Source organism: Vulpes vulpes, chromosome 4, assembly GCF_048418805.1.
Source record: "Vulpes vulpes isolate BD-2025 chromosome 4, VulVul3, whole genome shotgun sequence".
Lineage (NCBI taxonomy): Eukaryota > Metazoa > Chordata > Mammalia > Carnivora > Canidae > Vulpes > Vulpes vulpes.
Genome location: NC_132783.1, coordinates 37,417,495 through 37,435,233, shown reverse-complemented (window position 1 = coordinate 37,435,233; position 17,739 = coordinate 37,417,495). Strand labels below are relative to the sequence as shown.

General features: G+C 38.4%; 1 protein-coding gene across 4 annotated transcripts in view; it reads right to left on the bottom strand.

Moving 5' to 3' along the window:
• The window catches only part of PAPSS1 (3'-phosphoadenosine 5'-phosphosulfate synthase 1), a 183,279-nt gene that overhangs the window by 37,350 nt on the left and 128,190 nt on the right, over nt 1-17,739 (bottom strand). For all 4 annotated transcript variants that reach the window (XM_072755517.1, XM_026017570.2, XM_026017569.2 and 1 more), the window contains 4 exons: nt 11,399-11,512; nt 8,742-8,853; nt 6,849-7,054; nt 4,816-4,951 (listed from right to left, as the gene is read on the bottom strand). In XM_072755517.1, coding sequence (XP_072611618.1) covers nt 4,816-4,951; nt 6,849-7,054; nt 8,742-8,853; nt 11,399-11,512 — 568 coding nt within the window. The remainder of the gene's footprint in view (nt 1-4,815; nt 4,952-6,848; nt 7,055-8,741; nt 8,854-11,398; nt 11,513-17,739) is intronic.

Genomic DNA, 17,739 nt, shown 5'->3' with positions numbered 1-17,739 from the left:
CCACCCAGGGATCCCAAATATGAACATATTAATTGGCATTTTTCACAAACTGGTACTCTTACAACCCCAAAGTATGGGAGCAATAAATTGATTTCCATTCTTAAGCCTAGAAATGCTTTCAAATTGTGGTTAAAAAAATAATGCTGAATATGAAGCTTTTTGTCAACTGAGCTCTGTGCTGCTTGTTCTCTATTCTCCTTCTATCTATTCCTTTTTTTTTATTTTTTAAGATTTTATTTATTTATTCATGAGACACACAGAGAGAGAGAGGCAGACACATGGGCAAAGGACAAGCAGGCTTCCTGCAAGGAGCCCGATGTGGGACTCGATCCCAGACCCTGGCATCAGGCCCTGAGCCAAAGGCAAACAATCAACCGCTGAGCCACCCAGGCATCCCCCCTCCTATCTATTCTGTCTTGTGTCTGTGTGTGTCAGGGTTTGGGGGGAGATAGTGGAGAGGAGCTGTGCTCCTGCCTCCAGCATGTGGGAAACATTAGCAGGCAACCAAAGAATAGAGAAAGCTGGGGGGAGTTCTTGCCCCAGTAGCATCATCCTTCTTTAGCACTGTGATTCTGGCCATCCTTCCAACCCCCTACAGCCAGCTTTCACTCACTGCCCCTCCTCACAGCTCCAGTATCTCGGATCCAGCTTCAGAAATATTTTCTCCTTCCAGAGCCCTCAGGAGTGGTAACACAACGTGGTTTCAACATTCCTTTCAGGTTCCCTTAACCCTGCCACCCTTCTTCAAAGACTCGCTTTGTTAAATTCTGTTGAGAGCCTTGATCAGACTGACAGAAGTTGCCCACACTTTGGATTACAGTATCTTCAGCTCTCTGTTATTTGTGCTCAAGAAAGTTTAGTGCCTACAGAGACTATCTGCTTCTGCTTCAGCCTTCTCATGTATCATTCTCAACTCTACCTAAAACATCATTCTAATGTCTCCATCCATTCATTAAGATGTAGTTTGTAGGTAGAGGCGTCTGGGTGGCTCAGTTGGTTAAGCATCTGACTCTTGACTTCGGCTCAGACATGATCTCAGGATCATGAAATCGAGTTCCATGTCGGGCTCCACACTCAGCAGGGAGTCTGCTTAAGGTTCTCTCTCCCTTCCCCCAACCCCCACATACTCTCTTTCTCTCCTTCTCTCTAAAATAAATAAATAAATCTTTTTAAAAGAAAAATAGGAGGATCCCTGGGTAGCTCAGAGGTTTAGGGCCTGCCTTCAGTCCAGGGCGTGAGCATGATCCTGGAGTCCCGGGATCGAGTCCCACATCAGGCTCCCTGCATGGAGCCTGCTTCTCCCTCTGCCTGTGTCTCTGCCTCTCTCTGTGTCTCTCATGAATAAATAAAATCTTTAAAAAAAAAAAAAAAGTAAAAAATAAAATGTAGTCTGTAGTTAATTCTACAAAGCTTTCTCAGATTTCTTCAAATCTGATACTAGTATTAGCCTGAAAGAAGTTATGTCAACTTTCCCCTTGGTAGTCCAGCAAAATAGCAGTATTCTGTGTGTAATAAATACTAACTGGTTCTTACTTGGCTTAAGTGAAACCTATCCTTCTCCAGGATAGTAGCCAACCATCAGTGTGATTCAAAGAACCTGCCCTCTGGAACAGTGTCACCTTGCAATCACTGAGGTGGCTATTAAAGACTGCCGAATCCTTCCAGCTACAGAACAGTCTCAGAATAGCAAAAGTGATCATACTAATGAGCATAAGACAACAGCTCACATCAGGTAATCAAAATTCTTGTTCAATGACAAGGTGGTGGCTCAATCACTTAAGTATCTGCCTTTCAGCTCAGGTCATGATCCTACTAGCATCCTGGGATGGAGACCGACATTGGGCTCCCTACTAGGTGGGGAGTTTGCTTCTCCCTCTGTCCCTGCCTCCTGCTGCTCATGCTTGCGCACCCATGTGCGTGCTCTCTCTCTCTCTCTCTAAAATAAATAAAATCTTAAAAAAAGAAAAGGGGAGGGGAAGAAAAAGAGGAAGAGGTAGGAAAAGAAACCCCAGGTAAAAGAAAAAATAGTCTGTTTTCTCTCCTTGAACTATGTACCAGAAAGCAGAAGACTCCAAGCAGAGGACTTACTAATGGCCCTCCTAAAAAAGGGAAAAAGAACTACAAAGGAAACTTCTGGGTCTGTTGCTTATTTGCCTTAGTCTAAAATGGAAAAGTAAACAAAATAATATTCCACAATCTTTGTTGTCTGATGTAAGGATAACTGGCTCTCAGCTACTTTAAACAAAGTTGCAATCACTCATTATGCAACAAATTCTCTAAATGATTTAAAATGTTTGGCTCCCAAAGAAGAGTCAAAAACAGATGTAATATTAAAGATTCCAATTATGCATAATTCCTTGATAAGACTCCTCACCAGTGCCAACAATTAATTTACTAACATGAATTACAGTTATGAATTTAAATTTTGGCAAAAAATTAAAGTAAATGAGGTGGTCTCAGCACATCTTCCATCAAACATGTTCTTGTTCACCAGAAAAAAAAAAAAAGGCAAAACCTCTATGTATTAAACCATCAGATTACTCTGGTTGCAAATGAAATAAGATACAACTAGAAGTGTCTTAAACAATTCAAACATACATTAAGTCGTTGAATAAGAAATCTGGATATAGGGAATTCTAGAACTGGATCAGAAATTCAGACAGGGTAAGATTCTCATGGATTCTCATAGATGGTCACCAGAGCTCCAAACACTGTAGCCTTCCATGACAGCATCCAAAGCAGGAAGAAAAATGATAAGAAAAGACAACTTTTTGTCCTAAGCCAGTTTGTTCTCAAGAAGAAGACCCTCTTCTAGAAGCCCCTCTCTCTTACAATTCAATGGGCAAAACTTACACTAGGACCCGTAAACTGCTGGCAAAAGAGAATGAGGTGTTCTCACCAACTTACAGCAATCATGATATACTCCCCTCTGACTGGGTCCAAAACATCTTAGCAAAAAAGAAAACACACTGTAGTATAAATAGGCAGGCACCACATGTAGCATTCAGAGAAACTCCTGCACAAATAGTTTAAGCTATGCTTCAAATCCAGAGATGAGCGACATTAAGGAGGGACGGAGGGACAGGAGTCCTACATTCAGGTACTGTTCACCGGCGAAGCAGAAACTGAATAAATGAGGCAAGCTGGGTAGGAACTGCACAGCTCTGAACAGTGTGTGGCTGCTAGTTCCTGACCTATTTTAAGCTCTTATTTCAAATATCAGCAAAGTACTCTACCCTTTACACAAATACAGGTGAGACTAGCTTCAGACTCAGAAATTACAACATGTTAACCTCTTACTATGGACCAGGTGCCATTTACAGCACCTTACACAACTTACTTCATTTCGTTTTTTTGTTTGTTTTTCTGAGAGAGAAAGAGAGCATGCACGCAAGTAAGCATGTGGCAGGGGTGGGAGGGGGTGGAGGGTAGAGAGAGGGAGAGAAAGAATCCTAAGCAGGCTCCACACTTAGTGCAGAGCCTGATGTGGGGCTCAATCCCACAACCTGGAGATCATGACAGGAGCCAAAATTAAGAGTCAGACACTTAACCAACTGAGCCACCCAGGCACCCCCTTCACTTTGCTTTTTAAAATAAAACATTATTCTTTAAGTACTACTACTGTCCTCATTTTTACAACTGGAATAAATGAGCCTTACAAAGGAAGTAATTTCTCCACAACCACATGATTTCTAGGTCGTGAAGCAGGGGACAGTGTGCACACTAAATGACTATCAGGATCTGGAGTTCACAGAAGCTAGACACAACTCATGAAACGAGTGTTCTTGACCAGGTTCTGTAGTCACCTGGGAAGGGGGTTTCTGGTTAACAAATATGGCTGGGTAGCCAGCTAGTTCCTTAAAAAGCAACCACATTAACAGACTTTTCTTGGCCATGCCCACTCCATTTCTACACAGAAAATATTTTTTAAAAGCAGCACCAATGCTCAGGGCTTAACCATTTCTGTAGTAGGTGAGAATTAATTGGTTGCATGATTGCAGGATCTTTCAAATTCTTCCCACCTTAAAAAAAGCCTCCCAAACTCTATAGTAAATGCTAGTCCCTGACACAGAAACTTGGATTTCTTAGTGTGGATGCACCAGTGTAAATACATCATTTACCTACCTCTGGGTGAAAGATCTGGTAATCGCAAACTGTCGGATTAATAAAAATCCCATCCTGGAGTATTTTATTAAACAATATTAAGAACAGCATCTATATAGACTCTACTTGTACAACTCCATTTTATCCTAATCCAGAAATCTAAAAACATTATTAACCTACTCTTCAACAATTTTTCCTGTTATCTGTTTAATGTCTTTCTCTTCTACACCATAACCTCCTGTCTTATTTATTTATGGATCCCCAGGACTCGGCATCCTGGCATAAAGATGCACACCAAACATTTGTTGAATGAATAGCAAACTGATATTATTATTCTATTATTTTCTGCAGTGATACATTAAACTCATAAGATGTTCTGAAATATACAGCACACTAGTGAATTACTCCAATAATTTCTCTCCCATAGTTCTATTCAGCTTTAGTATATGAGTTAATACACAAATAAAATGTCAGTTTGTTATTGGCAACCATCTCCCACACAGTATACAAAATCACATTAGATCAAATTACGCCAATATAATAAAACTGGCCAGGCAGGTCTAGATCAACTACCTCTCCAACATATTCCACAGCTACATTTATCTTTATTCAATATTCTCTTTTAAGCAAATAGAAAAATTCTTCTAGAACATCCCCATCAAGAAAAGATTCCAAGTAGTCCCATGTTAGATAATTAGATCCATGTCTTACCAGCATTCATATCTTTAAACTTTTGCTTTAGCTCAGTAGGAGTGAAACGATATTGATCAAGACCATCATTCCAGTAAATTCTGTCCAAGACCTGAAGATCTCCTCCAATCAGCCAATCTCCTTGTTCCATAACCATCTAATGGAGGAATAAGAAATTTTTTTTTTAGAAAGAATTTTTTTAAACAGAAACCAAGATCAAAATAAGTAAGAACATCTCTCATACAAGCTATTTATAGTTAGTTGTAAATTACTACTATCTTAAGACCAATGGTAAATCTTAGTTTATCAACTTGGTTTATCAACTCAGTTTGGTTTATCAACTGAATTGGGATTAGAGATGCTTTAAAATTAGAATGTATTTTATAAGTCTCAGAGGGCTTTGTGATTCAACTATGATATTTATATATGAAAGGCAAACAAAACCAACATGAATAATCATGATCGTTAAGTAACAAACACATTCTCTTTCATTGTTGTTGTATGCTAATGGACACAAGTTCATACCTTCTGATCTCACACCACCTCAAATTTCCCACAGCTTCACTCATGTTCTTTCCCTGAATTTGAGAGGATGGATGTTACCTCTGGGACCTGTTCATTTCTATGTAGCACAGCTCAAGCTCACCCTTCCCCTGCCCCCCACTCCCCTGCTTCAGTTTATATGCTAATAACATACCTAGGTTGCTGTAGTCCCTCCCTATCTGGTCTTGCTTGCTACAAAGTCCTTCCCTGTCCATCAAACCATTCATTCAATAAGTATCAAGTAACTGGTACATGCCAGGATCTGCGCTAGGCACTGGGGAATGCAGCAGCAAATAGGAGAAAGATTTTCCTCTAACAGAGCTTGCATTCTAGTGGGACAGACTGAGTAGAAATCAGACAAGTGTCAGCTAGTGATGAGTGCTACAGAGGAAACAACCAGGCAGTGGAGCACAACACCCAGGGAGCAGCTTGAATGCCATTTAGGAAAAAGGAGTCAACAAAGATCTCTCTGAGGAGGGTGGCTTTGAACCTGAAATGACTAAAAAGATCCAGCAACGGAGATAAAATATTTCAGGCAGAGGGGCAGCAAGTAAAAAGTCCTGAAGCAGAAACAAAGTCCTGGAGCTTTTGTCCTTGAGTGGAAAGAGGAGCAGAGATAGAGTGAGAGAGACCATGAATAAGCAGGCCATAGTAAGGCACTTGGATTTTATTCTAATTACAATGAGCAACTACTGGAGAGTTTGAAAAGGTGGAGTGATATGCTCAGATATATATATTTTTTAAAGGCTCACTCTGGTTCCTCCAAGGAAAACAGACTACAGTGGGCATGAGGAAGTAGGATTACAGCTGGGACATGACTGTGTCCATCTAGGCTGAAGACCTACATTTCAAATACAACACAAAAAATATGAGGCCCTTTGAAAAGATTATTTGGATTTCAATGCTTTCATACCAGACACACAACATTCAATTAGAAGCCCAAACTAGATAAAATCACCCTGCTGCTGGCTCCCAAAGCACCCTGCCCTCAAAGCCTACAGTACATGATGTCTGCTCCCCACCAAACAGTAAGCTCCAAACATGTAAAGACTGTGCCCACTGTGTACATAAGCCCTATATTCCCAGAAGTAGCACCTAACTCAGTACCTAATGTACAGAGGATGTTTAAAAAAGATTTACTAGAGGTGCATGAGTGGCTCAGTTGGTTAAGCATCTGACTCTTGATTTCAGTTCAGTTCATGATCTCAAGAATCAGATCAAGTCCCACATCAGCCTCTGCAATGGGCATGGAGCCAGCTTAAGATTTTCTTTCCCTCTCCCTCAGCCATCCCCTTTTTTCCCTCTTAAAACAAAAAAGATTTACTGAACAAATATTTATCTGGGCCAAAATGACAAGATCATGTGTTCAACACACTAATCAAAGATCCAATATCCATTCTGCAAAATACTAACAACTCCAACAGGATACTCAACATACAGGTAATGTCCACACTTCAACACAAACATTACTGGCAAATTGAGCTTAAAATGTGGTAAAGTTTGCTCAGGACCTTGATGTAAGGGTGGTTCTTGCATGTTGTTCCCCACTGTCTGGCACAGCGTTCCTCCTTCCTGTGCTCAAAAAACTCTGGGTTGCGAAGAATAGCGACACGGCGGCCCTCATACATCAGAGCAAATGCTGTACAGCCGTCCAGCCTCTCTTTATCTTCATGAGTAGCCGGCAGAACTATAGGCACTGACAAGTTAATGACACCCCCTGCAGGGCACAAAAGAATATAAAGCACACAGCCTGGATTACTCAACAGCCTTACTTATGTCCACCCTTCACTTCAGTGGACACTCTTCAAATAATGAAAGATTTATGGGTCCGGTGACAGCACCTGGCACAGAAAATCAGAAGAGAGAACAAACAACTCCATAGGTTAAAAAAAAGAAAAAAAAAAAAAAAAACAGTGAAAATTAAGAGCGTCAACACTGTGTAGCAATGTACTTTTCACAACATTTCATGAAAATGAAATGTCTTCAGAAAGAAAAAATTGGTATAAAATCACAGCAGTAAAAGAAATGGTTTAACAAGGAAAAATCAGCTGGTTAAGCCTAATGTCACCAAAAATATACTGAGCACCTCCACTATATGAGTAAGACAAAGAACTATGTCTAAGAGACTTTCCAGGAAAATGTAAATCCTTTCTGATACTTATATTTTGAGTGGCAAGGTAAGTATACTTGAGTATACCTGGGATACTTGGGTTTCCTTGTGATAGGAGGACAAAAACACAAGTCTTTTTTATTTCCTTGTTTTTTAATCAGAATTGAATGAATGTTGGCAATTACTGGCCAAGAAACAAAGGAAGTAATCAGTGCCTCTATTTGAACCAAAATGTATGGTCAGTGAGACAAAAAGCACATTCTCAGTTTCCAACCTTTCAAGCTCTGAAAGTTGTTTTTTTTTTCTACTTGTTCTGCCCAGCTTAGAAAAATAAAATACACTCTCAAATTCATATGTGGATCTTATTTATGTACTGAATAAAAGCACACTTTTTTGGGAAGTCACGGCATGCCTTCTTTGGACTGAAGATGTCAACAAAACCAATGATAACTGCGTGGCTGCTTTAAAGTTACCACCACAAGGTAGTGTTGAAAAGGGAAAATTAATAGGGAGATTTGCATCAAACCCAGACTAAATCATGACTAAGGAGGCAGTCTACAAAAACTTAACCATTGGTTCCAAGGAAGAAAAATTAAAAAGCAATATTTAACACTAATGTTCTTGTGATAAAGTTTCTTGAGAAGAATGATTAGGAATTATAATTTCTAAAATTGATTTCAGAATATCAGAAGTCATAACAGAAGAACATGGTAGCAATTTAGTAGGGCTCTGTAACATGTAAAAACATTTTCTTTAACGTAATAAACTAATCTTACCAACAGTATACAAAAGTTTCAGGTAACTGAACTGTCATTACAATATACAAAACATCAATTTCTTTGGCAAGGTTTTTTTTTTAGTGTTTTTAAGAGAGGAAAAAGAACCATCCCTTTAACCATCTATTTCAGGACTCCTTAACTGGGATTCCCTGATTCCTTATTAGAACACTCAAGCATGGATCTCTCAGTAGAGCAAAATTCAGAATAGATGTGCACTTTTAAAGAAAGGCTTCTCACAGTGATCGGTGGATACATCATAAGGAAACTAGATTTGCTTTTCAAATCCATTTTCACCCCTACCCCCAGGTTTTCCTTTTCTCTCTACAATAAATCACAATCAGGAAAAGAAACAGGGGGAAAAAAGAGATCTCACAGTTCACAAAGTATTCAGTACTACAACTTAGTCTTAAGATGCTACTTCCATTAAAGACATCACCATTACTTTTTATAAAGTGATTTATCTGTGTAATTTCTCTTCTGTGCTCGATGTACTTATATAATGTAAATGGTCTTACCATCCAGAAGACAATCAAAGTGAAGGCACTGCAAGTATTCTCTCTCTCTCATAAAGCCATTCAGTGGGGTTGCCCAACCTTCTGCCAAAACCTGCACCCACTGCATATCCACCTAGTAAACGAGACCGTAAAGTTTTCTACTTCATATACTTACGAACAAAAGCAGTAATAACCTCTAGGAGTTTAATTTTTAAAGCAATAGAAACAAATACCACAAGAATGATTACAGATTATCAAATCCTAATAAAGATTAAGGGCACTAGGAAAATGTGCATTAAATAACATTAGGCTTCAAAGCATTTCTAATAAGAATAGCATCTCTTACACTAGTGGTTCTCAAGCTTTAATATGTTATAAGAAACCCTGAGAAGGCCTTTATTAATATAAAGATTGTTCCATCTTCACAGATTCTATTTCAATCATTTTGCTCTGGGCCCAAGAATTTGTATTCTTAATAGGTCCCCAGAAAATGCTAACAAAGATGGTCTGGAAATTAGACTTTGATAACTACTGCCTCAAAACAAACTTTACATAAAAATATCTACCAAAACAAGTGTTTCACCAATGGCAAGAGTACCCCTCATCTCACAAAAATTCTATCATTTCTTATCTTTAAGATATCTACCATCTCCTACCAGAACATTAAGGAATTGATGGACTATGTATCATTAACATAAGATGGATATGCTCATTTTTTAACTGAATATGTGTGTGCATATATTGTGTGTGTGCACACGTGCACACAAGCATGCATCAAGGGTTCTCAAATGAGAAAAGAGGAAGCAGCTGGCCAAGTAGCGTGCAGTAAAATGTAGCTTACTCTGTATTCCCAAAGTATATTGTCCAGGGTATTCCACTTCACATTCAAATAACAGGCAGGTATTCCCCTCCTTCAAGTCACAGGAAAAATCGTATACAAAGACCAAACTGTTTCACTTACTTTCAAGCTTTCCTCTTGTCAATTATTCCTAAGCCTTAGACAATGGCCATTATTTGTCTCCACTGGAATCCAATTTTAGATGGTATATGTTACGAATTAAATGTGTGTGTCCCCCTCAAATTCATATGTTGAAAACCTAATCCCCAATGTGACTATATCTGAAGATGTGGCCTATGAGGATGCAGCAAGGTTAAATGAAGTCCTAAGGGTGGGGCTCTAATCCAACAGGTCTAGTGCCATCATAGGAAGAGGAAGAGACACCAGATCTCGCTCTCTCCACTCTGTGAGAACACAGAGAGTAAGCGGTTGTCAGAAAGCCAGGAAGACAGTCTCACCAGGAACTGCATCAGCCAGCACCTTGATCTTAGACTTTCAACCTCTATAACTGTGAGAAGAGTAATTTTTGTTGTTTAAGCCACCTAGTGTATAGTATTTGTTATGGCATCCCACACTAATACACTATTTGACTTTAAGATGATTTTCTTCATTAATTACTTCTCATACTGCCATGCAAAAAAACAAACCACTATATTATACCAGAGCTACTACATTTCTGGGTTGCAGAGTTTGATCCGGATTCATATTCATTCATTCTCATATTCTCTCTCTCTCTGTCCATGTATGTGTGTTCATTCCATGCAAAGTATGTCAGTGACAACATCTGTTCCTTTGCAACAATCATGTTCCTGAATGGTTCTGCTGTCCAACTCTCCCTCTCTGCTCCCCCAGCATGTCTTAGCTTCTGGTCAGAGACCCAATGACAGAAAATACATCAAGTAATCTACTTCTACTCAGGGATTTGAAAAGCCACTTAAAAAGCCACTTAACAGTGGCTTTCTCTAAGCCTAGAAGTTTGTTGGTGGGCATTTTTTTCTTTTCCTCCTCCCTTTAAGATTTGGTGGATTTTTACTAACTAAAAGAAAGTCTGGAAAATTCAACTTCTGATCCAGAATCTTAGTCCTTAATTTCCCCCCTTTTTAAAGTACGTCTAAATGATAAAGCTTAAAATTCTCTAATATTTGAAAATGGTAAATTATAGTTTCCCTTGTCTTCATATCTAGTTTAACTCAATAGTTCTTTTTGGGTGGGGAAGCTGGCGGGGGGGGGGGGGGGGGAGACAATCAATGACATTGGAACTAAAATATATACAGAATTACTCTTAAAAAAGAAATTCAGGGTTTTGACAGGATTATAAAACATGTTTGGAGGGAAAAATGTTCATTTTAATTATATTTATAATATTTTGAAGCTTTAAGAAACCATTCTTTCTGATAAGCCTAAAAATTTTACACAATCTTTAGCCTTTGCTATTTCAAAATAGGTAAATACTGGGGGTGGCTCAGATAACCTTCTGACTCGATTTCAGCTTAGGTCATGATTTCATGGTCATGAGATTAAGTCCCACTTTGGGCTACATGATGGGTATGGAGCCTGCTTAAGATTTTTCTCTCCCTCTCCCCTGCACTTAAAAAAAAAAAAAAAAAAAAAAAAAAAAAGGTCAATATTATGACTAAAACCAAATCAAAGCCATGATATTTGGGGAATATGGTTTCACAAATTAAATACATTTCCCATGCCAGGAAATTGTGACATAAGCCACAACTATGCCCCCTACCACCATCACCCATGCCCTCACACTAGCTATAAAACAAATTTTACAGATAAAAACTATATATAAGGTTAAATCACTTGGTATGAAAAGCAACAAAGCACTTACTTTATTAATTTTCAATGCTGGTAATGTTTCTGCATCTGTTTTTGCCAGATGGAGTTTATTTTCAGGCACATACAATTCTTTTACTTCGTAAGAAGCATCCACAGGTACAATATCCTATATAACAACAAAAGTACAATTAAATGTTTGATTCAACAATTTAAAGTTCTCTAAAGGAAAAAAAAAAATTAAGTCCTCCAAAGGGTGTCTTAATGAACAATAGCATTTCAAAATGAGACTTAAAAATGAAGTATAAAAGAGGGCTCTGAATGTATTGTGTCTCCCCAGTCAACTTTCATAATGTCAGGGATCCACTCTCAGCACATACACATATCCTACATACAAGAAGTCCTTAAGTATCAGGTCCCATTACCTAGTGAAAAACAATACATTCTGAGAATGTGCCACATATGTCTAAATCAGGCAATTGCAAACAACAGATGACCTCAAGTAAAAGATAACAATAAAAAGAATCTGGAAACAAAATCACTCTAAATATAATCTCTATCATCTTTAACAGGTCACAAAACCATTTTATTCTTTCGCATCTTTACTCCTAGTGTCACTACAGCCACCTTACCTTCTCAGTCATGACACATGGTACTCTGAGTATGTCAGCTTTACTCCCACTGTTAAGGTTGGAGAAATAGTACTTTCTGATCCCACATGAAATGCAGCCTAGAAGTTTGAACTCCAAGTACTCATTTACACAACATTGGGACAGTGCTTATCTCTAAGGATGTACAGAAATCTATTTGTGACTACCACAACACAGCTCCTTAGGTGATCTTTACAAGCTTGCTCACAATACTTTGTCAGACCCTGAGGAATAATTACTAAATGTGTTTAATTACTTCAACTTTTTTTTTTTTAAGCCAAATCTATTAGGGTCACCTTTATAAGCATGCAAAATGATTAAGGGTTTTTCATACATGTATCTCATCCAAGCAATATTTATTATTCAAAATAAATTCTCAAGAGAATGAGTAGATAAGCCATAGGCTAGGAGACAATACTTACAAAAGGCTTATCTGAAAAAGGACTATTTTCTAAAACATACAAAGAACTTAAAACTCAGCGATATGAAAACAAACAGCCTGATTTTTTTTTAATTTTTATTTATTTATGATAGTCACAGAGAGAGAGAGAGAGAGAGAGAGAGGCAGAGACACAGGCAGAAGGAGAAGCAGGCTCCATGCACCAGGAGCCCGATGTGGGATTCGATCCCGGGCCTCCAGGATCGCGCCCTGGGCCAAAGGCAGGCGCCAAACCGCTGCGCCACCCAGGGATCCCAGCCTGATTTTTTTTTAAAAGGGGCCAAAGACCTGAACAGAAATCTTATCAAATAAGATATACAAATGACCAATAAGCATATAAAATAATACATCACGTCATCAGGGGAATGCAAATTAAAACAAGATACCAGGACATGACATACCTATTAGACTAGCCAAAATGCAAAATACTGACAACACCAAATGTGGGTGAGACTCCGGAGCAACAGGAACTTTCACTGACTGCTGATGGGAATGCAAATAGTATAAACATTTTGGAAATCAATTTGGCAGTTTCTTACAAAACTAATCATGCTCTTACCATACGATTCAGCAATTGTGCTCCTTGGTATTTATCCAAATGAGCTGAAACCTATATCCATGCAAAAACCTGCACAGACATTTATAGCAGCCTTATTCATAATTGCCAAGACTTGGAAACACCAAATGTGGGTGAAGACGTCCTTCAGTAGGTGAATGGATAAACTGGTACATCCAGACAATGAAAAGACACGGAAGAACCTTAAATGCATATTACTAAGTACCAGAAGCCTAGCTGAAAAGGCTCCATACTGTGTGATCCCAACTATATAACATTCTGGAAAAGGAAAAACTATGGAGACGGTGAAAACATCAGTGTTGCCAGTAGTTACAGGCCAGGGGGATGCAGAGGGGAGGTGAACACCAAAGAAGAGGGAATTTTTAGAGCAATGAAATTATGATACTGTAACAAAAGTGTCATTACACATCTGTCAAAACCTAGAGAAGTACAACTGGAAACTATGAATTTGTGACAATGCATCAGAGTAGGTGCATCAACCGTAGCAACTGTACCACTCTGGTGAGGAGTGTTGATAGGATAGGCTATGCCTGTGAGGGAGGGGAACAGGGGTAAATGGGAACTCACGCTACCTTCCACTCAGTTTTGCCCGAACCTAAAACTGCTCTAAAAATAGTCCATTAAAAAAAATGCAAACAACAAAAGTAATTCAAAGTAAATATCAATGGAAGAATCAGATTTTTTAAGACATACCCTGCTACTTTCCTGACCATTAACTGTGGGAAGAAACTTCCAACTTATATCTGGGCTTACATTAATATCTTCAGTAGAGAAAAAAAGCAGTCAGGTATGTGTATCAAAGCTAGATGATCTCATGAAAGGCCTGATGTCACTACTCAAGCAGCCCCTGTGGGTCCTGAAAAATCTAGAAAGATTTATTCTCTCACATTTCTCCTTCCAAAATTGGACAAAAGAGACGCAGTTCAATATCAGCTAAATCATGTGTCAGAATCAGTCTGCTCGTACTGGTAATTCAAGGCCTCTGATCTTTCTCATGATAACGCAAGAATAAAGAGAGTAAACATGAAGGAAAGGAGAAAAGAACTAATAAAATTTAAATACAGGGAGGGAGGGAAGAAGAAAGAAAGAAAAGAAAGGAAGAGAAAGAAGAAAGAGAAGAAAGAGAAGAAAGAGAAGAAAGAGAAGAAAGAGAAGAAAGAGAAGAAAGAGAAGAAAGAAAGAAAGAAAGAAAGAAAGAAAGAAAGAAAGAAAGAAAGAAAGAAAGAAAAAGAAAGAAAGAAGAAAGAAAAAGGAGAAGAGAAGAGAAAGGCAAGTGGGCAGACAGCTTGCTACAGTACCAAGTTTAACTCATTGTTCCTGGTATGCAGATACGAAGGGTACTTTCTGGGGGCCCCCTCTGTCCCTTGAGCATCCCACTGCTCACAGGAGGAGGAAAGTGGAAAAATGAGTGCCTAAAACAAACCATGCACCACACAGGGCACTTCATATACCTTCCAGGCCTTCTACCAATGAAGCGTCCAGCAGGCACCCACAGCTGAAGGCTATTCGTTGTATTCACAGGGCAAATACTACATGAGGGCACTGAAGACAATGATGAAGGAAAGAAAGACACCTTCTACCAGCTGCCTCTTTTCTCTGTAGATATAAATACTATACAACCTTGTATTAATGAGGCAGATTTTTTTTTTTTTTTTGAGAGCAAGAGCGTGAACATGGGAGTAGGAGGTGGTGGAAGAGGGAAAGAGAGAATCCCAAGCAGACCCCCCGTTCAGCATGGAGCCCAAGGAGGGCTCGATCCCAGATGAGCTGAAATCAAGAGTCAGATACTTAACCAACTGAACCACCCAGGCACCCTAAAGCATATTTCTAATAATGCCAAGCTAAAGAGGGCATGTCTCAAATTTTACCAGTGGGGTCAAAGAAATGGTAAATATACATCAACAATTTATACATGATACTTGATTTCACAGTGTACCTGAAGAGGAAATCACATATAGAAAAGTCCCTTGTTTTCTCTGTATGTCAACTTTATCTCAATCAAATTGGAAGGAAAAAAAAATACTCTTCTTATATTCTAGCAAAAGAAATAGCTTAATCTATTCCATTCTGTGCAATAACAAGCAATAATTCCAGGAATTATTAATACATTTAAATTATAAAATAGCAGTAAAGAGAATTTGGAGTTGAGAAAAACAAATCATCGCACATATGGTTATCATTGTCATTTTTATATATTCCCTTCCCATTACAGGGCATTGGTCATTTCAGGAATCTGTACAAAACCTATTATTTCACCAACTAGAAAATAAAAATTCAGAATCAACTTTTCCTACAAGAACAATATGACATGCATTAAGAGAACTGCACGCACTCTATCTGTTCAATTAGCTTCTTGGATATGTAAAGCTCTCAAAGATGTCTTGAGACATACCCATTTTTCCAGCTGCAAAATAAAGAACTAAAATCCTCCACACTAGGAATCAACGATAATTTTAAATTACACAAAAAGTCAGGCATTTGTTAGGATTTTCATGAGGAAGAGTATAATATAGTTTCACAAAACAGACTTAAAATTAAATACATTAATCACAAAACATTAGAGACACATCTTCAAAGCCAAAAGGAGGCAAGAGAAATTAACAGGGGTCTACAGGTTAGTTATTTCTGACGTTTACACCTAAGATCTGAGTTCAAATTCTACCACTGCACTCCTAAGCAGGTTACCAAAGACCTCTGAACTGATCTCCTTCTCAGGTGTCCCAAAGAGACATATATGCACATATGTTACAGGTCTGTTGTGAAATTTGGTAACTCAAAATACCTGAACTGCAGGGACTAATGTTAGCTGGACGCTTATTACAATATCAGCACTGTCCCAAGGGCTTCATAGGAATGAATTCATTAATCTTTATACAATCCTGTTGGGGTTCTTTTTAAGATTTTTTTTTATTTATTCATGAGAGACAGAGAGAGAGAGAGAGAGAGAGAGAGAGAGAGAGAGAGAGAGAGAGAGAGACAGGCAGAGACACAGGCAGAGGGAGAAACAGGCTCCATGCAAGGAGTCCGATGTGGGACTCCATCCCAGGACTCCAGGATCACGCCCTGGGCCAAAGGCAGGCACTACACTGCTGAGCCACCCAGGGATCCCCTAATCTTTATACAATCCTACCTAGGAAGATAGAAATCTTATCCTTGAACAGATTTGGAAATTGAGGCTCAGAAGAGGTTAATAACTGGCCCTGAATCTCTGCTATTCTGTCTTCCAATACACTTAACACACAATAAATAATAGTGTGGTTGCTATATTCCAGGAGCTGTTCTGAACACTCTATGCATGTTAACTCAGAGAATCCTCAGTACAATTCTAAGACAGGCACTATTACTTCTTGTACAAACAAAAGAACTGAAGCCAGAGAAATTAGGTATTTTTTCCAAGGTCACCCAGTTAATTGATAAATGTTAGAACTGGGATTCCAACTGAGGTTCCAATATTAGTCTCCTCCAAAAAAATAAAAAATAACTGTTACTGCTTCTCTCATGAAAACTAAGATATGAAACATTGTCACACAAATTGTCCTTAGTTAATCTTCATGATTTTATTAAACATTCACAATTCCCAAGGTTGTTGGTAGGTGATCTTTATGTGTTGATAAAGTTCTAGACAAAAAGTAAAAGATACTCAACATTTCAATTAGGCCTTAACATTTCTAAGAAGGTTAAGTGAGCAATTCTCAAACTTTTCCAAACCACATTACAATGAATAAATTGAAAACCTCCATTTCCACCGCATTGGACCCCTTAGAACTTCAAAAACCCAGAATCCAGTAATGCAACAAATGACATAGGGACTCCAGAGAAGAGAATTTCACTGACACCAACCATTCCATATAAAGTTTTCTTTGCCATCTCTGAAGCCTACATTATTTTAAGGATAGGAGATCTTTTTTATGTTGTAGGGATTGACTATTCTCTTCCATTTCATTTACTGCTGATAACTGTCAACAGTTTTGGAGGGCCAGAGGAGATCATCCAACAGACGAGTCTCCTAATCTTTGTTGGATGCAACAGGGCATTTTTTAGCTGGTTTCCTAAGCCAGCATCACTAGATTCAGCTTACAATTACTAACAGCAGCAGTGCCCACTGCCCACTGTGATGCTCTAGGCATGTGGCTGGGTCCATGCTCCTCATCTCCACCCTGGAATCTCTCCTCTCCACAACCACACTGGAGGGTACACCTACGCATGTCAATCTACTCCCTCTGAAAAGATGTTCAAAGTAAGAACTGAGAACAGTATTTCTATACATCTTTTCTCTCCAACCATATCCTAAGAAAACAAATATACAAATAACTTGTGAGCAAATCTATATGTCTCCAAGAGAACTAGCTGGAACATGAAAGAGTAATATCTATACTATCAGCTCAACTAAATCATTTTTTCAATGTTTTGTGCACTCGTATGTCCATGAATACATTTGGGATAAATACATATTTAGTTAATGTGCTGCTTTATACGCATGAACATAGAAGCTATAATCATTTTCCTTTCAAGAAAGGGGGAATTATTTTCTTGAGTCAAAATAATTTTTTTCATTATTAAACATTACACACAACTGTTCCCTTTTCAAAATTCACATCTAGCAAGATTTTTAAATGAATCTTAGCTTCACAATTTAAATATAAATTCTTCTGATGCCTAACTGAAGTAAAACAAAAGTTCAAGAGGTTGCTACTGTTTTTCTCATCTAAAAAAAAATTACATCAAGTGAA